Below are 19380 nucleotides of genomic sequence, written 5' to 3' on the forward strand. Positions count from 1 at the left end.
AATAATTTCATTTATTTTCAATATATTAACAAAATATCTAACATGTTTGAAAACTATCAAAGCAACGGAGTTTTACGATTATCAAGGAACCAAGAATAGCTATGAAGCAAAATTTTGTACGAATCGGGTCGCCACTGTCGCTTTCACTCGTGATTCAGTGACAAAGGAACCCTTTTTAAAACCAGCTGACAAGATGTTACGTCAGTTAGTCTGTAGCCGTTGCCATTGTGCATACGACGTTGATACTTGTGTCTGTTATGACGGCGTTCTAAACTCGTGCTTTCTTTCCGAATATTTCAAACATTTTAATCAATCATGTTCGATATCGACGAATGTTACATAGCCGTTCTTCGATTAGTGAAGGAAGCTGGCTCGGTGAGTGACATTTTCTTTGATGAAATTGACGAGAAGCGGCCACAACTTGTTTTGTGTTTCGAGTTATTCCTAGCTGATAGCGGGCTACGTTTTATCGATTTTGCACGCAGCTTTAGATTTCAATTATGTTCTTATTCAACTAGCATACTGCTTTCGTTTCCCATGCGTTATTCTGTCTAATGTTATCTCATGTAACATAAACGCAGTTTCATTTTCGATGATGAATTTTAATTATTGCCTTGAAATCACTTGGATATGTTGTGAATTTTAATGCAAAATTGATCGATGCGTTAGTGATTGTTTAATACACATGATTATTTTTTACCTGCGTATATTATACATTATTATATTCTAGATAAATAATGCCGCTAATTTATGGGCATGAATGTGTATTTGTTTGGCTTCCAAGAAGCAAATTCATCGCGTTGGATAAAATGACGCGTTTTATATTACGCGGATTCTCTAAACTCTTTAACTGCTATAATTTATAACCTATAATTTTTATTTCTCTCTATCTATTGCTTATATTATATATTAATAAATAGTTGAATGCATTTGATCTGTACAACTAATGATTCAAAATTATAAAATATAATCGCATTACTGAAGCATTTATAAAATACCATTGCCATTAAGTGAATCATTATCTAAACATCTAATGAAATAGCGATAACAGACGCTATAGAACGTTTGCGTAATTATAATTTCATTTGTAACAAACTATTAATAGTTTTTTAATTATATACGATACACTTGGAATAAAATTTTTTTGTATGGAAATTAATTGCAACATTGTAAATTTTTGTGTACATGGAATTCAATAAATACAATGGTTATAAGAAAATTGAGTAAATTATGCAGTTTAGTGACTTTTTTCCAATTTCGACTATTTGACTCGAGTGTCTTTTTACAAAATAACGAAAAATTTGTTAATTTTATAATGAATTTTCCGTTTCATTCACTTAATGTTCAAAATTTATCAAGATGGTTACATATATAACATATACATAAGGTTAGGGTTTTGGGTATTTTTTAAACGATGTAAGCATTTCCAAACATGTTTAAATAAATTTATCGACATCTAACCCAAACCTAACCTAAACTTTTTGAAAAATTTTGAACATTAGATGAATTAAACTTGAAAAATATTGTATTTTTATATATCTTTACGAAATAAGGAACATTTTTAAAACTTCACTCATTTTTTAATTTTTCGATCTTCTCCGTTTGAAAAAGATTCGTTATTATTGAAGATTTTCGCACTGAAAAGAATAATTATATTTCAATTATGATTTTTTTGTAGATCGTAAGGGAAAAAATTAACCAACCTAAAGATGCAATGACGAAATCCTGCGAAGTTGACCTTGTCACTGAATGGGATCAAAAGGTGGAAAAATTGCTAGTCGATGGAATCTCCTCCAAATTTCCGGATCACAAGTACGTTTTATAATATTTATCATCTTATATGTATTCATCAAAATTTTTATTTCATTAGTCATAGTTACTAATAGATGGAATAATATGCTTCATACTATTTAAACAAGTATTGACAAATTTATCAAATATAAATTAACGAGTGTTAAAATTTGTCAAACTTTAAATTGAATAAAAAACATTTTGTTAATTTATTAACATAAGCTTTGTAATGTTTCAAATATTTTAATATAATTATAGAAAATAATTGAAATATTTATACACATGTATGAATATATTTGTTTTAAGTATATCAAGAATTTCTTTAAGTATACTTTTGAAATTTGTAGAAAAATTTGTTAACAGAAAACAAAATCGATAGTATCCCAATAAAAATTATTAAAAATTTTGTAAAGTAGTTTGTAGTTTTATTATAATTTTTAATAAATTGGTGATTTTTTAATAAAACTGTCATTATCCGAGTGCTGTATCATCCAACATATAATTCAGAAAAAAGATATATAACGCATGGTCAATAAAATATTTCGATTAATTCATTTTTTCTATTTTCTGTTAAATAAGGAACAGTATTGAATTCAATAGATTCCCAGATTCCTAGTTGACCTTGTCTAGTGAAACATTCGACGCGTTGTATCCCCTTTAAGCTCGTTATATGTGTTTGGACCAGATCTGTCGCGAAGAGTCTCGTCAGATCATCAATGGAATTTTCCAGTCGTGAAATCGATCTGGAATCCTCCTAGGATCCCATCATTAACATAATAACAAAAAGTTACATGTGAAATAATTTTTTGTTTTTTAAATAACACAATAAAATTTCATTCAACGAAATAAATTATGTATTTTTTAAGATACAAAATAAAATATTTAGGAACAGAATGAAGAAAAATGCTTATTTGTGGTAATAAAAATTACAAATCTTGTGTATTATAAATATTTATAGGTAACAATTTTGTTTATAACAAAATGCCGCGATAACAAAAATATCGAGTTTCTCTAATACAGAGGAAATATATTTTGATAGATTCATAGGCGAAGAGGCAACTTCGCTTGGGACTAAAGTTGAACTCACGGATGCTCCTACATGGATCATTGATCCGATTGACGGCACAATGAACTTCGTGCATAGTTTGCCCCACACTTGTATATCGATCGCACTGCTTATTAACAAGACTCCTGAAATTGGTGTAGTTTACAACCCGATTTTGGAGCAATTCTTCTCAGCCCGTAGGGGTCAAGGTGCTTTCCTGAATGGAGCTCCCATTAGGGTTTCAGGAGAGAAAGGTATAAAAATGTATAGATTCTTGCATTATAGATAAAGATCGATCTGGATCATTTATCGCAGGAAATAAAATGAAATATTTGTTTGTAGTTTAATTATTTTGGATATTTTTCTTGTTTAATTAGTTTGAATCAAATTCATTTTTTTCAGAATTACGTAAAGCTCTTGTAATGATGGAAATGGGCACAAGCAGAGATACAGAGAAGATGAAAATTGTATTGGAAAATGCGAATAATCTTACTTCACAAGTTCACGGGTAAAATATCATTACTTTTCTAAAAATTCAATTTATACAGTTTTATATTTATCGTACAGAATACGAGCTCTGGGATCTGCAGCTTTAAACATGTGTATGGTCGCTCTCGGTGGAGCGGATATTTCTTTCGAGTTTGGTATCCACGCGTGGGATGTAGCAGCTGGTGATATCATTGTAAGAGAAGCCGGTGGAGTGTGCATAGATCCAGCAGGTAATTTATTTTATAATAAAAGTAAATTAATAATTTCCACCCTTTTTTTAAATTACAATATTTAATGTTAAATAATTCTAATAGTATTGAAACTTATAGATATGTACATAATTTCTTTATAATGTTTGCTTTTTCTTTGCACGCTCGTTTGTTTCGTTTCTAGGTGGGCCGTTTGACGTCATGAGCAGAAGAGTTCTATGTGCGTCAACAATGGAGTTGGCACAAGAATTAGCCAAAGTATTAGTTCAGTATTATCCCGAACGTGATTAAAAATCATAATGTGTATGGAAAATATCATAAAAGGATATCTTCGAAAAGAGGCCTTGCTACATATTGAATTACGTTATCACGTACATCTTTGATGTATATAAACATCTGTATTGCGTACCTCTCTCTTTTTATAAGATTTAGTTTCAATAATAAAACACAGATCATTATACTCTTGTTGTTTTCGTGAGCATTTAAGGTTTACAAATCAAAACAAATATAAACATTTACGAAATTGTAACTATTTATTAAGACATTTACATGAATGTTTGAGACAAAATTTGCAATCTGTGTAAAAGATACACATTCAGTGAATGGTATGTAACAATACTGTATATTGAAATCAGAGGTATATGAATGTGAAAGTAATTATGATTTTTATTGAAATATAATGTGTAATAAATTTAACTGTGCCATTTAAATCATGTCGTGTAATTTATTTTTATAATTATACGCATGTTATATGTTTTATAGGTCGCTCTTTGTTGTATTAAATTTATTTATTTTTGGATCTTTTTTCAGTAATCTGAAAATTGAAAGCCATAAATATTAGTATCATGCTCCTTTTAATATTACCTATACTTACACAATAATAAATATCTAAAAAGTTATATTAGATAGATTCGTATTACTAAGAAAAAAGTTTATCTATAATTTTCATTTTTTTATTCATATATATCTTACCTGTTCAAATACTTACGGTTTTGTTAATTTCAGTGAAATTTTATGACAAACCTTCCTGTTGACATAAATTTATATTAAATATTTGGTGATCCTTTTTTGCGATAGACATCATTTTTATACAGTTGTCAAGCTGCTGCCCAGAGAATCTCACCCGTTTCCTTCATCATCATGTTTTCCACCAACTGATCTCATCATCTCTTCCATTGCCTCCCCTCCTCACAGGGAGGGCTACAAGTGAAACATTACCAAATAGCCAATTAGAAAATTATGAGTTAGTTTAAGTTTTTGTGTATTCATTTTATTTCTGTATTGAAATGTGCCCGAAACATCTAGCTTCCCTTTTATGAATTTTGCAAAAGCACTTTTTTTAATTCCTCATATTATCAGAAAAACGCATTTATTCTTTATTTAAAATATTAATGAAGTAATGGAATTTTAATATCAAACTATTCATTTATCATATTTAGAGATATGATTTTGCAATTATATTTTAAAATAATATATAATGACATGTATATATAGATATGTGCAAAACAAATTTGATCTGCTACCAAAGAGAATAGAGCATAAGGGATGACCGTTAGAATAACTTGATTTTGTTTTACGACATAATTATGTAGGTTTTGATTTGCAATGTTATGTTGTTTAACGAGAAACGGATATGCTAAATATCCCATAAGGCAGTCCCCCATGAATACCTTGCAACGGGAACGGCGTTAAAAGCCCATGAAAGGTCCACTCGCACTTATCGATGCTTTGAATCGAAGACTCATATCTGAAACATAAGCAATCTCGTACAATATGGTCATGTAAAAACCGCAAATACCATGAACCATTCAAACAGCATTGACGTTCTGTCGTATCTTATAAATAAAGAACGCAATATTAAATAAAGGAGGAAAAGAAAATTTAACGAAGCTAACGATACAAAATCGCAAGCTACTATGATGAATCTGTTGAAACGAAATATAAGTTTTTATATATTTCTATGTGACAACATGTTAATATAAAGCATTAAATAAGTTTCGTTCTATGTAATGCAATTCGAAATTTCTATTTCTTAGTGCAAATATATATGTACATCATTATTTTTGTTCATATTTCTTTACATCAATGCCTAAATAAATGCATCTTTTAATGTGAAAACGATTACTTGTAATGCTAACAATCGATGGTGATAAGTGTTAACACAATAACTCATTTCTCCAACACTTTCTAAAGTTACACATCCTCTACCTAACATTTCATTACGAGATAAAAAAGAGATTACAATCGGTACTTTTTTCCTTTTTATATATAATTATTTATGGAAATACGTTGCGTACAAGTGCTTCTATAATTTTGCATGAGAATAGCGCGCGATTAAGACTGAAAATATAAAATACAGGGCTTGTTTCTCATTCTGATAAGTATGTGTTGTTTTATTTCAATAACCTACGTACTATACAATTTATATCCTTTTCGTCAGTACAAGTTTCCTTGTTATTAGACTTCGATGCCATTCGTGCGTATATACGCGACGGCACACAAGAACAAAAAAAGATTTTGTGTTCGTAAATTATACGATCAAATTCGTAAGAGTCTTACAATTTCACAAACTTGGGATTCTTCGTCGCGAATGTAACGCATTATCATCCATTTATGATATAATTATTTATTTAAGAGTTATCATTTGCAATGAAAGTCACGTGTTGAAATTCAAAAGATTGAGAAAAAGAAAAATACTATGTACCACCATTATGCTAAGTATCGATGGCCAATTCATGCTGAAAGAGGCGGTCACTTTCCCAGTTTTGATTTTCATCCACGGAAAAATATCGTTCAACGATGTACATTCATTGAGCTGCTTCCTCTAGTATTCACCGTGTTGGATTTACATACTTTATAATTGCTGTGCACAAAGAAAGAAAAGAAATAAACCAAATCTAAGCGATTTCTATTTCAAAAAAATGTACACGAGAAAATAATATTTTACGCCTTCTGATACACTACATTGTTTCGAGCCAAGTACAAATATGTTGTTTTTATAATCGTTGATAAATGCATCAATGGGTGAATTCCAACATTATTATTCATCGTCTGTAGTAGTTATTAATTAATATAAAAATATTGCACTCTATTGACCTGCAATAGTTATCATTAATTAAATAATAGAGTTCAGATTGATAGAGTACAATACGTTATGCAAATAATTTTTCCTTCCTTTCGTTATGACGTATTTACGTCTTCAAATGTTCTCCTGTCGTATTGAAATGGCGAGTGAAATGTGAAATTTTTGCACCGCCTCTTTCTGCTGTAACGGATACAGGACATTCGATATAAGGAGACACCGCATTATGTTAGTAATGCTTTTATGATATACAACGAATCGTTAGCGGTGTCGTTTTAAACATTCTTTTGTAAAATTACGTCAATGAATTCTCCGATGCGGAAGGACCCCAGGCAGGGTTACCTATATCTTTTCTTGTATAAATGGATGCGCCAGGGCGTGGTTCACAGTAATTCTCTTTCCTGCATCCAACATCAACGTTCGTTCCAAAAGGTCTTTTAGTTGTCCAACTTTTCGACTTTGTTCCGGTGGCAAAGAATTTCCTCCTAATTCTGCGTTTAGATCACGAGTGGCTGGCAACGTAGACATCACTACAACTTTCTCCTAAAAATATAGGTGTTAGCAATTTTATCATTCACGTGCATTTGTGAGTACAAGTAATCGTTAGATTACTTACCACACAGGAAAAGAACAAGGTTGGAAAGAACAGTAGAGAGATAACTTACCCGCTCCGTGACCTTATCAACTTCATGATACAGGAAATTGCAGTTAGAGTCAAAATGTAGATCCTTGAATGAGCCTTTCCTAATCAGCTTATTAGGCATTTTGCCTTTTAAGTCCATGAAGAATTTCAACATTTGGTTGTTGGTTTTGCCAGAGAACATTATTTTTCCCGTGTACAATTCGTATATGGTGCATCCCACAGACCACATGTCAATGCCGAAATCATACGGTATACCAAGAACTAGAAAATGCCAATGTTATTTGCATGATATGTGATAAATGTTATTAAATCTCTATGACAGTGGAGATCTCCCCAATGTAGGTTTGATCAATGTATCAGAGCTGTCACATACAATTGCTATTAACGTTTGAAAAACTAATGCGACTAATATAATCTAGCCGCTACGAAATTTCGTCTGTTCGTATCTAATACGTACAGTATCTCTAAATCGTTTGTGCCATGTTTTAAAGGGCATACTATAGCATGGCTATTAAAAGCTGGTTTAAAGTAGAAGAGTGATAAGTAAACAAAGATTAATCTCTCGAGTTTTAGTTAAGGATAATTAAAATAAAATAAAAATAATAAATAACCCAAGAGATTAATAAATTGTGAATATATATTATCTGTTAACTAATAAAAATGAACAATACTTACTAATTTCAGGTGCCCGATAAAACCTTGATACCAAATACGGTGTTATCTCATTCTCATGAGCATGAGACGCTGAGCCAAAATCGCAGAGTTTCAATACTAACTTGCTTTCACTGACTAGAATGTTATCAGGTTTGATGTCAGCATGCAGAATATTTGCACGTTTTAATAACTTGAGAGCAAGGAAAAGTTGCTGCGTATACGATCTTACCGCTTTAACATGTAAACCAACGTCTTTTCCATATTTTTTTAAAACCTAAATAAATTTTCTTATATAATAAACGATAATATGTAATTAATTAGTATAAAATATATGTAATATATACTCACCTCTCTTAAATTCATAGCCAATGGTTCAAAAACCATACATAAATGATTTTTATGAAAGAAATGCCTAAAAAGTCGTAAACAATGAAATCTATCTTCTGGATCTGCATCATTCAGTTTTCTAAGTATTTCTAATTCTTTAAGGCCAGTTTTGTGCCTAAAAGAATAAAAAAATTCTGTACATTGCTCACTTTCAATATCGTAAAATTATCAGATATATTGTTACATTACGTTATTTCATTGTTGACTTACATTATTTCATTATTCCTTATTATTTTTACAGCAACATCTAAATTGCCTCTAGCAGTATCTCTAGCCCTTACGACATTACTAAATACACCCTGACCAGTATATCCATAAACAACATATCGGGAATCTAACGTCTCGCCCACACGTACTCTAAAAATAAAAAACAAGATGTTTTAACATTAAGGACGAAAAAGAAAAAAAAAACAATTTACCGATAATATCCTTCTGCATCATCCCAATTGTCTGTTAAACTTGGATTATCTGGTCCACCTTGTCGTTTTCCTTCGACTGTGGGGCTCTATAAAAAAAGGTACTAATATTTAATAGATAAAATAGATATAAAAACTAAACAAAAAAAAAGAAAAACTTACGTACATTAAAATCACCAATGTTGTCTGCTTCGGCGAACATGTCCCATTCGTTTGACTTTTTTGCATTTTGTTTTTCTTCCTGTTTAATTTTTTCTGTCGGTTTTGTATCTTCATTTTTATCTGTCTCTTCAGATGGAGCGTCTTCGAATCTAGATTTTCTCTTTTTAACTTGTGGCGATTTTGGTTTCTCGGGCAATGGTGGGGTATGACTCTCCGAAGTGGATTCGTTATTATTAGACGAAACTTCTATTGACTTCTGTGACACATTTGATTGACTTTCAGAAGGTGGAGTTGCGGGAACAGTATTAATTTCAGCAGACATATTTGAATCTTCATTTGGTCCGCTTAACCTCTGTACAAGAAAAAAAACTTACAATTATTATTTCACAGTATTAAAGAAACATAATTAAATAGAAATAAAACTAACAAACCTTTAAAAGTTCCTCTCTTTGTTTCCTTCTACGTTCAATAATAGCTTCTTCATCTTCCTCTTCTTCGATATCTATGTCTTTGATATCTTCTTCACTTGAAGTTTCTGAATGTTCTACTTTCAATCCTTCTGACAAAGAATCTTTGAATTTATCACTACGTTCTCTTTTACCATTTTTTTCTCTCTCCCTATCATGATCTCTAGTATGTTTGTCTCTGTCTCGTCTACTTCGAGAGAGCGATCTAGAGCGTTTATAACGATCATTCCGATCTCTATCCAATCTACTCCTAATAGGACTACGAGATCTTCTTGTACTTCTTGATCGCTCTCTAATTCTATCGCGGTTCCGACTATCTCGTCGTTCCCGCATATCGTTACGATCACGACTACTTCTACCATCTCTGGGCCGATCGCGACTAGTATGGCGTTCTCTACTGTCTCTTTTATCACGACTATGCCGATCTCTGCTGGCAGGTCTGTCTCGACTACGTTGATCGCGACTAGGCGGACGATCTTTACTGGTATGACGATCACGACTAGCGTGTCTGTCTCGACTGATATGTCGATCTCTACTGGCATGTCGATCTCGACTAACGTTGCGGTCCTTACTAACATGTCTATCGCGGCTTACATGCCGATCGCGACTACTTTGTCGTTCTCGACTTGCTAATCTATCGCGACTGTCGCGTCTAGATTTATCGGTCTTATCTAATGATTTGTATTCATTACGAGATCTAGAATTATGGTGATCGGCTTCTCGTTTTCGCTCTTCTTCTCTGTAAACACATGTTTATTAAAATTTATTAATAAAAAAGTATTTAATAAAAGAGATATTAAATTTAAATGTTCTACATTTAACACACCTTCTATCTTGTTCTCTTTTACGCGACTCGTCTCTTTTGATAGAATCTTTACGCTTATCATCTTCTATTCGTCTTTTGTTATCTTCTTTTCGTGAATCCTCCCTATGTCTATCGCTTGGTTTTCGCACTTGTCTGTCATCTTTTCTATTATCATCTCTCTTAGTTTCCTCTTTAGTACGAACTTTTTCCTCCCGTCTCCTTTCTATTTCCCTTCGTTTATCTTTATGTTCCTCTCGATTTCTACGATCCCTGCTCATATCTACTACTACACGCCTCTCAGGTTTCATGACTTTTTTGCGTTCTCTACTACCAGACTTACTCCTAGCTCGTTTTTTGGGGGGTATGTTGTCACTTTCACTATCATCCTCTACAAGTATAACATCAGGTGTTTCAGTAGCTTTTATTTCATCTTGATTTGGTTCCTTATCCTCCTTCTCAGATTCATCCGAAAGGTACTGTACTAAACATGCTTGCAAACGCTCCTGTATAAATATTAAAAATATATAAATATTTATGTACTTTTTATTAAATCCTGGATGGAAAATTATACCTTTTGTTTCATTAATTCTTCCAGATCAATATCATCTTCGATGATTGTACAATCTACTTCATCCGAATCTAAATCTACCAACTTCTCATCGTCACTTTCTTCAGTAGAAACCACTTCTAGTAAAGAATTTTTTACTTTGCCATTGACACCTAAATCTTTTTGAATTACACGTGGTGTTTTGTCATCTAACGATCCATTCTCAACTTCTCTTTCTTTTTTAGGTCTTTTATGTTTCTTATGTTTTTTTCTAAAATGTATTTAATGACAACGTAAATGTGGAATCAAATAGTATTAATAAATTGATTATTAAAAAACATATATACATATTGTACATACCGTTCTTGACGTTCTATCCTCCCATCTTCCCTTTCAATTAATTTATCTTTCTTATGTTTGTGATGTTTATGCTTTCTTTTCTTTTTCTTTCTTTGGTCAACCAACATATCCGATTCAGAATCTATAGTCACCATGTCTCTTTTAGACTCTATACATTCTAAATCTGATGTACTAAAATGTAATTAAACAAATAATTATTATATAACAAATGGTTATATGCATATTAACATTGATATATTAAAATATTATATGTATATTAATACATGTGTATAATTCATAGATTAATATATTGCTAATGAATATGAAACTCTACTCAAAATGTTTCATATACGTTAAAAAATAAAATATATACACATAAAATCTTACAGGTGACAAATTAATATCTCTATTCTAAAAATTACATCACCGCTACAGTCACATGTAATATTTATCTTATTTCAAACGGATAATGTTAAGTGGACTTTGTTGCGAAATATAAATGTAACGAGACATAAGAAATAGGTTATTTTTTTCGATAGATCTACATTAAAAATCACATAGTAAGAAGAAATATTTTCCTTCGTATTTATCCAATTGTTGTACGCAATACCAAAAAAAGAATACGTTAAAAACACATTAAATTTATTCCGAGAATAAACAGAATATCGAATAAGCACATACGATGTAAACAGACTTATACATCCTTCAATTTATCAAAAGAAAATGTTTCTCCTGATTGCGTAAAAATATTCATTGATATTTCCGACTTACCCCATGATAATGATTTATAAATTGTTGTTAAGAAAAACTATAGATATGCACTGCACAAAACAACTACACGAATATATGAACTCTTTATTGAGTCGCCATTTTATATACCTTCGATTATGTTATTTCGAGATATCTTGATGAATACTGAGCTATCGATAAAGAAGGGTTGCTTCCGGTTTCTGTATTACCTTTGTGTAAGAGAGCGCGCCGCGTCGGTTTTATTGTTTATTAAATTTATCGTTATCGTATTTGTGAATTTAAATTATACTTCAGTGAGTACTATTATAATAGTAGTTTCAGAATTATAGCAGTTTTATAGTAAATCAGTGTAACAAGATATGGAGAAGACATCGATGAAATACCGCGATGTAGCACCCCGCATCAGTAAGTCAATTTTCGAATACATATTATATAATATTTGTGTATTAACATAATTAAAAATTTAAATATGCAAGGATGTGCGGAATAACGCTGCGATTAACAGTGTTACAATATATATATTTCCAACAACTTTGTACAACAATACAAGTTAGTAACAAGTTAGTAAATATTAGAGAATCCGGAGAAAAACCAGACATTTCCATTAGGTAAATTTTCCGGTCAGCTGCTCCGTAATTTCTAAGAGCGCACAATAAACCTAAGGACCTTTTAAGTACCAGCTATAAACTGAAAATACTTGCAGGATTAACGGTTTCTGCAAGCTAATAAGGTCCAGTTTAGGCGGGGCCTTAGGTTTCTTGAGGGTGTACATAATGGTCAGCGGACCCTTAGCGACCCAATACCGAGGGACGTCGCACGGTTCCAATCACGCGACGTAACAGAAGCGTTAGATAGATTTAATGTCAGATGAATCTATTGTATTTTTGTGTCTTTTATTTCGCGCGCTTTCTAGCCATAGACGAACTTACCATTTTTGTGTCACTTCCAACGTTACCGACTCAATGTAGAATAAAATGACGACATTCATGGTGGTTAGAATTGGAACTATTATTAGTACTATAAACATAATTTCTACATTCATATAACAAGTCTTGACATTCATTAAGGAAAACAACATGGAACACAATGAATCTTGTTGTCTTTCATATTGATTTTTTACGACTTAATTTTCGGATGGTTTCTTCCACTCTTTCGGTATAAGTATTGGATCGAATTGAAGTATTGAATTTAATAAAAAGTTTTCTTTTAAAATTCTATTTCAATAAAACGGTTCATATGCGCATCTCATATTGCCTTTATTTGCTCATTCTTTGCTACTTGATTCGAGTCTAAAATAAAATACACATTACGAAACCTACTATAGGTAAGAAGGGATCTCTTCATCGAATAAAAACTCCGTATATTATATTATATGCAATAATTTAATTCGCAAAATGTCTTACAATATAACGTCGAAGTATGCGACGCGTTGTTGGTGAATTATGCTGTTGTTTTTGCACCTATATTTTGTTACGTCTCGCGACACCAACCACGCGTGGCATTTCTTCGTTTCGTTTTCTAGTCTCTTAATGACCAGTCGCATGAATAATCGGCACCAATGCCGATTTATTATGAACAATTATTATTAATTACATCGGCAATGGTGACGAATAACAATTAAATATAACATTATACATTACGAATAAATACTAAAAGTAATCCTCGCAAACTTGGGTGAGTAACCGAACGTTGCTTTCCGTTCGCAATTATAATATAAATACAAAGGGTGGCATGGATAACGAAGGGATGGACAATAGGATGGTTTAGGATTGGGGGAGAAAGGGTTCAAGTATACTTAATCGCTTCTAAATCGCTTCTTTACACAAGGTACTCGATCGATTCCGATCGTTTATCACATTCTCCGACGATCTGTTAGTCTCGGGGCTTTTCGAATTTTCTCGTCGAATATTTCACAATAGCGTACTGTTTTAACGAAAGGAATATCCCGAGGAAGTCAGGATGTTTTCATTTTCAAGTACAGCGCAATCGTGTTACTGAAAATTCGTGCAAACTTTCCATTCATTTCAATAGCTAGCTATTCATTCGAATATAATGGAATTATTTGAATAATAGAAATAATTATACAACCAATAAATAATAAATAAGAATAATTTCTATAATATTAAATAATTCAGAAACGAAGAAAGATCACAGCGAATCTTTATGATAGTAAGAATATAATTAATGTTATTTATAATTTTACTTAAAATGCTTGAGAAATAAAAAGATAAGCTATATCATAAAGATCACTGATAACATTTCTTAGTTTATTTCCAAACATACTTCTCCTCGCTGGATTCACGAATTTTCAGTAATACGATTACCCTTATCGATTATTTCGTGAATCGGAAGAATGGAAAGAATTCCTCTTCCATTTGTATCGACTCTAAGTATACGTGAGGAAGTCTTGGTCCGTTAAAAGATGAAAAAAAGAAAAAAAAAGTATTATTACTACGCTGACTAGATTCTACACCCATCCAGTATCGAACCTTACATTAAATCTAGTCTCTATACGCGTGCTTCTAAAAGAGAGGAACGATTCGATAATGTTACATTGATTTTCCTTGTTTCACGTATGACGATATTCACCGAGGGAGATCAAATAGATACGATAAGCGAATTCACCGAAGAAGAAAGTAATTATCCAAGTCGTTCGAAATATTATACGAACACGATTTGTTGAGAATTTCGTTAGAAAAAAGAAGAATGAAATTTCTGTATGAAATTAATATCAAAGATGTTCCTTATTGTCTCTGTTGATTTTCTTTTTGTCTTACTAGCGCGTTAAATTGTTCTGGTCCTCGATAAGACGAAGAACGAATATAAATTGATTCTTCGTCTTTCCTCAGCCATTAAAAATCGTAGAAATGCTTATTCGAAGAGTTTCTTAGCGTAATGCCAAATGCGGAAGAAGTATTCGTCTTGTCTGAGAAGTCTCGCTCTCGCGTACGAATGGATATCGGCATCCATGTTGTGCTCGCGTAGCCAAGAACTCGTGTTCTCCGTGCTGAAGCTCATCGACGCGGTTTCACCTTTCTCGGTGGCTTCTGCTACTGGCTCCACTACGGCTAATTCTGAAAAATAAAACAGAAAATTGCACGTGCAGGCAAGTCGAAGCAAATTGTTCAATTGGATGTATCGATTTGAGCATTCTTCAAATTTAACAACAAGATACAGAAGTTTTCATACTCGAATGTATCTTTCGATTTAACTTTGTTCTAAGGAACAGCATATTATATAGGGATTTTTAAATCTAAATATCGTAGATGTTGAAAATGACAACGTGAGTTCGCGCTCGCCATCTATATGCAGATGCGCTAGTTACAATAAATAGTAACTAGAAATTAGTTCTAGATATAATCGATAGGTTTAAGATATTCTTTTGTTTTTATCCCTAGTCCATGTAAGAAAGCGCAATATTCGCATGTAAGAAAGCGCGATTTTCGGCTTAGAACGGTGTGATAGATTTATCCAAAGAATAAAATAATAGCTATTTCGATCTCTAGATACAGAAATAACAACAGGAGATTTCGAAATCTGAATCTAAAATATACAGTGCGAAATTATAGAATCAAATATTTCAGCATCGCGGAGGTTTAGAGAGAATATGATTTACAAATATTAAATTTCGCTTTTGCATTTCTAAGTGTTTCAAATATACGTGTTATTTACAATGTTTAAAATATTCTAAATGCCAAATGTCCTTTGTAGAATATTCAAGAGGTCGCAAATATCGCTATTAAAATTTTCAAGATTTTAAATCTAAGATTTTTAAAAGATTACATTTGTTTCTTTGTCGAGGTGGATGGTACTTTGAACAGATTACGAATATCTTATTTCAAATTTCTGAAAGTTTCTATATAAGCGTTCTCTCGAGAATTACCAAAAAGTTTCCAAAATCTTCTCTCCAAGATTTTTCAATGTTTTCGAATGTTCCTTTAACAAAGCATCTAAAATGGTAAATTAAAAACGACGTACCGGAAGCTGGTATGATCTTGACTGGTTCATCAGACTCCAAAGGATCGCTGTGACCGACTTCGTTCCTGGCAAAGATCCTGATCAGGTACATATGGTTCTCCTGTAAATCCCTGATATTCAATTTCTGTGTTTCAGCGTTCACTTTGCCTACTTCCATCCACATTGTCTTCTTCGCGTCCCTGATAGCAATTTTGTAACCTTCCAATGGTGCTCCACCATCGGATTCCGGTCTGCCCCATGAAATTACGACCGTGTTCGCTGCGATCTGCCTGATTTCCAGTGGCGCTGTTGGTGGTGATGGCACGTCTGTGAAATCGCGAGCAATAAATTACAATTTCAATGAAAATTCGCTCACCATGACTAGATGTATACATATTTATAAAAGAAGAATACTTACTGGCATGAGTCATTAGGGTAACTGGTTCTGAGTTTGTAGGTAAACTGAGTCCCATGTTGTTCTCTGCGAAGATCCTGAAGATAAATTCGCTCTCTTTCAAATTTTCTATGCAATGTTGAAGCGTCGTAGCGTCCAGGGTGACAACCTTCGTCCATCTTGCTCCTTTACCAATCAATGGCCTCTTCTCGATGATGTATCCTATTTGGGATAGAATGCGGAAACGCAAGATTATTTTTCTATAGTCCCTTTAATGCATCGTTTCGATATTATTTATTTTACGTTTATATATTATATCGAATGTTATGGTTTCATATAAATAATCAAACGATCCCTACTCAGATTCATCTTATCCTATTTTAACACAAAACTTATACAGACATTTTCTTCAGTTCTATTTTAACGAAATGGCTATCGATATACCGTAAAGGTAAACAAAGGCGAGAAAGTTTATTTACAAGGGTTTCGTAGTTTCATAGGTTCATACTGTGACGTACTACGTATGTATACGTATATGATAATACGGTAAATATCGATTTTAAATTTTAAGAGAAAAATGTGTAGACACGAGGGTTGACGTAACGATCAAAGCGACGTGGAAAATGATTTTCTAATCGTTTAGAACGTCGTATTTCTCGTAAGAAATTATTTGTAAGTAAGCGAGCTGTTCAACTACAGCATATATTCTCCATACGATTCTGAAGATCTGTATCTATAGTCTACAATATTTATATAATTTACTATGTCCAGATATTATATTACACTATTAAAGATGGTATCTCACTGGGGGTAGCCATCCACATGTTATATTATTATACCACTAAGCTATAATATTTTACCAAATGTCCTACTGGACAAATTGTAAAATTCAAATAAATAAATAAAAAAACAAAACAAATATTACACTATTATCTTATATTCGGTAATGATGGATTTTAAATTTTAAGAGAAAAATGTGCAGACACGAGGGTTGATGTAACAATCAAAGCGACGTGGAAAATGATTTTCTAATCGTTTAGAACGTCGTATTTCTCGTAAGAAATTATTTGTAAGTAAGCGATCTGTTCAACTACAGCGTATACTTTCCATACGATTCTGAAGATCTGAGTCTACAGTGTATAATATTTATATAATTTACTATGTCCAGATATTATATTATACTATTATACTATATTTGATTAAAAATTACCTGTGAGCTCTGATCCTCCATTGCTGGCTGGCGGAGACCAACTAAGTGTGACGCTCTTACTGGTTACATTCGTCACTTGTACGTGTTGTGGACTCGATGGAGGTGCTACAAATAACATTGAACGTCGATCAGTAACAAAACGCAAAGTACAAACTATGAAGATAATGAAACTTACTTTTACTCATGACTACCTTCGTTGACGGGAATATGCCAAGCAGAGCGTACATGGTGTTTTCGGTGAGCTTTGTTATTTCTAAGCGATAGCGGAAGCGTTAAATAAGCGGAAAGTTACAATGCAAATGATTCAGAAGCGTTAGAATGATAATTTTTTATCTACGTGCTATCGTTTTTTTGCTTCAAAGCGTCTAAAACTTCGATTGTACAATTAATATTGTTTAAGCTATTTTCGTTACGTACACTTACACGGTTAATTAAATTTCCATCAAAATCGATCAATTTAATTGCTAATTGCCATCTAAAAGTCTCGTAGAAATGCTGTTATTATTTTCTACATTTTTAACATTTGAAACTTTAATTGCAAGATTGAAATCTCTTTAAATTATTTTTGTACATTGGCCTACAACGATTTAAGCGATTAATATTGTAATTTTCAATAAGGATCGATCGATTTGCTTACTGATTCGTCTGCCTGCTGAAATTGGTTCTTCGGCTACGTATGGAGGACCAGTGCCAACACTGTTCTTCGCTGTTATCCTGAAGTTGTACGGTACATCTGTCTTCAGATCCGATACGTTCAACTGCGTCGTTTCGTGCTTTGTGCTGCCGATCTGTAAACAATATTTTCAGTGTAATCAACAAGATGCACTTTGAATTTTCGTCAAAATATTCTCCCAAAGAGAATTCTTCTATCACCTTCTGCCAAGATTTCTTCGATTCTTCTTTCATTTCAACGATATATTCGGTTATCGGTGTTCCACCGTCGTTCTCTGGAGGCTGCCATTTTATCGTGAAGGATGTCTTCGTCATTCCTGATACTTCTAGCGGACCTCTTGGTGGTCCAGGTGGCTCTGCGAAGATACGTTAATTATGGTAATTTCACAAAGCTCAGACACAATCAAAAATCTTACACGCGGTTTCTGTTCTTACAAATGCAATATTCGATCGAATGTTTTCTAGACTTTGAGAAAATCCAGTCCTTGAAAATTATTATTAACAGAAACGTATATCTTCTGACATTCTTGTAGAGGAGGCGCGATACACTAAAATTTCAATTGCAATTTTTCCCAGAAGCAAACGTACGTTTATTGTTTAATCGATTCATCATTCGTAAGAAAATGTGAAATGGCTGGTAACGATACAAAAAGACAAGAAGAAAAGACGAAGAAATGTAAACTAAAGGTAAAGCAAAACTTACGTAGAAAATATAAACGTTCAACCTACCAAAGGAAGTTCTCATTTTGACCGTTTCCGATTCCAATGGTTCTGACGCTCCGACAGCGTTCCTGGCGATGATTCTGAACTTGTATTCCGCATTCTGTTGCAGTTTATGCACACAGAAGCTCTCCACTTCTTTGTCGATATCGACCATCTTCACCCAAGCTTTGCCCGGTTCGCATTTCTCGATCGTGTATTTTTCCAGTTCGATTCCACCATCGTCTTCTGGTGGTCGCCATTCGATGGTGACGCGATCTTGTCTGATTTCCTTGAAGTTCACTGGTCCTTGAGGCCTGCTTGGTTTATCTAAGACATTATAAACGGTTTATGATTAATTTAGAAAATAATACTGTAAATGGTTGGTAAGAGAAAATGATAAATGTTTGAGAATTAACTTAGAAAAGAGAAGATCGTTGTTAGATCGCAGGTTTTTACGCATTCATAGAAGATTCAAAAGTACAAAAATGCACAAAATGAGCGTAATCTGTAGAAATATATGAAATATCTAAGGTAGAACAGCCGTTATAATATTTAGCAAGTGGAACGAATTTCTGTTTAAATTCTATTTCTTCAGTTCTCTCTATACAAGTATAAATTTGCATAAGTATCTGCGACTTAATTGTTATATTTCTTCCCTT

General features: G+C 32.7%; 3 protein-coding genes across 20 annotated transcripts in view; 1 reads left to right on the forward strand and 2 right to left on the reverse strand.

Moving 5' to 3' along the window:
• Positions 1–149: 149 nt before the first annotated feature.
• LOC126872396 (inositol monophosphatase 1) lies at positions 150–4247 on the forward strand. The gene is made up of 6 exons (XM_050632308.1): positions 150–375; positions 1679–1812; positions 2831–3090; positions 3239–3344; positions 3404–3555; positions 3719–4247. The coding sequence occupies exons 1-6, from the start codon at positions 316–318 to the stop codon at positions 3823–3825; spliced, it is 819 nt and encodes a 272-aa protein (XP_050488265.1). The 5' UTR covers positions 150–315; the 3' UTR covers positions 3826–4247.
• On the reverse strand, positions 4045–11970 carry LOC126871640 (serine/threonine-protein kinase PRP4 homolog). 11 transcript variants are annotated; one of them, XR_007691710.1, is made up of 16 exons: positions 11808–11970; positions 11058–11228; positions 10722–10968; positions 10172–10653; positions 9310–10084; positions 8883–9230; positions 8720–8805; positions 8511–8657; positions 8262–8415; positions 7935–8187; positions 7282–7520; positions 6959–7159; positions 6730–6799; positions 6239–6630; positions 5205–5281; positions 4045–4734 (listed from the first exon to the last, which is right to left on the reverse strand). XR_007691710.1 is itself a non-coding variant. In XM_050630669.1 (12 exons), exons 1-12 carry the CDS (start codon positions 11810–11812, stop codon positions 6959–6961), a joined length of 3108 nt encoding a protein of 1035 aa, XP_050486626.1. In that variant the 5' UTR covers positions 11813–11970; the 3' UTR covers positions 5459–6958. The 11 variants fall into 11 exon arrangements, 1 of the variants encoding a protein (XP_050486626.1); XR_007691709.1 differs by having other exon boundaries at positions 6916–7159; XR_007691708.1 differs by having other exon boundaries at positions 6239–6397; positions 6499–6630; positions 6730–7159.
• A 1179-nt stretch (positions 11971–13149) lies between these two features.
• The window catches only part of LOC126871333 (titin), a 147873-nt gene continuing 141642 nt past the window's right edge, over positions 13150–19380 (reverse strand). For 7 of the 8 annotated variants that reach the window (XM_050630050.1, XM_050630082.1, XM_050630067.1 and 4 more), the window contains 8 exons: positions 18749–19048; positions 18221–18375; positions 17985–18135; positions 17523–17600; positions 17348–17452; positions 16162–16359; positions 15765–16070; positions 13150–14860 (listed from right to left, as the gene is read on the reverse strand). In XM_050630050.1, the coding sequence (XP_050486007.1) occupies positions 14658–14860; positions 15765–16070; positions 16162–16359; positions 17348–17452; positions 17523–17600; positions 17985–18135; positions 18221–18375; positions 18749–19048 (1496 nt within the window). In that variant the 3' untranslated portion in view covers positions 13150–14657. The remainder of the gene's footprint in view (positions 14861–15764; positions 16071–16161; positions 16360–17347; positions 17453–17522; positions 17601–17984; positions 18136–18220; positions 18376–18748; positions 19049–19380) is intronic. The other variant, XM_050630021.1, reaches the window with a different exon arrangement.

The sequence above is a fragment of the Bombus huntii genome, chromosome 1, assembly GCF_024542735.1.
Source record: "Bombus huntii isolate Logan2020A chromosome 1, iyBomHunt1.1, whole genome shotgun sequence".
In the NCBI taxonomy this organism is placed as follows: domain Eukaryota; kingdom Metazoa; phylum Arthropoda; class Insecta; order Hymenoptera; family Apidae; genus Bombus; species Bombus huntii.

What these genes read in the sequence shown, in the direction of transcription:
- LOC126872396 (XM_050632308.1), top strand. Translation starts at nt 316, where the DNA reads ATGTTCGATATCGACGAATGTTACATAGCCGTTCTTCGATTAGTGAAG. An exon ending in CTTACTTCACAAGTTCACGG is followed by an intron (nt 3,345 to 3,403) that starts GTAAAATATCAT and finishes TTTATCGTACAG; the next exon opens with AATACGAGCTCTGGGATCTG. An exon ending in AGTGTGCATAGATCCAGCAG is followed by an intron (nt 3,556 to 3,718) that starts GTAATTTATTTT and finishes TTTCGTTTCTAG; the next exon opens with GTGGGCCGTTTGACGTCATG.
- LOC126871640 (XM_050630669.1), bottom strand. An exon ending in AAGAATTAATGAAACAAAAG is followed by an intron (nt 10,654 to 10,721) that starts GTATAATTTTCC and finishes ATATTTATACAG; the next exon opens with GAGCGTTTGCAAGCATGTTT. An exon ending in GATGCAGAAGGATATTATCG is followed by an intron (nt 8,658 to 8,719) that starts GTAAATTGTTTT and finishes TTTTATTTTTAG; the next exon opens with AGTACGTGTGGGCGAGACGT.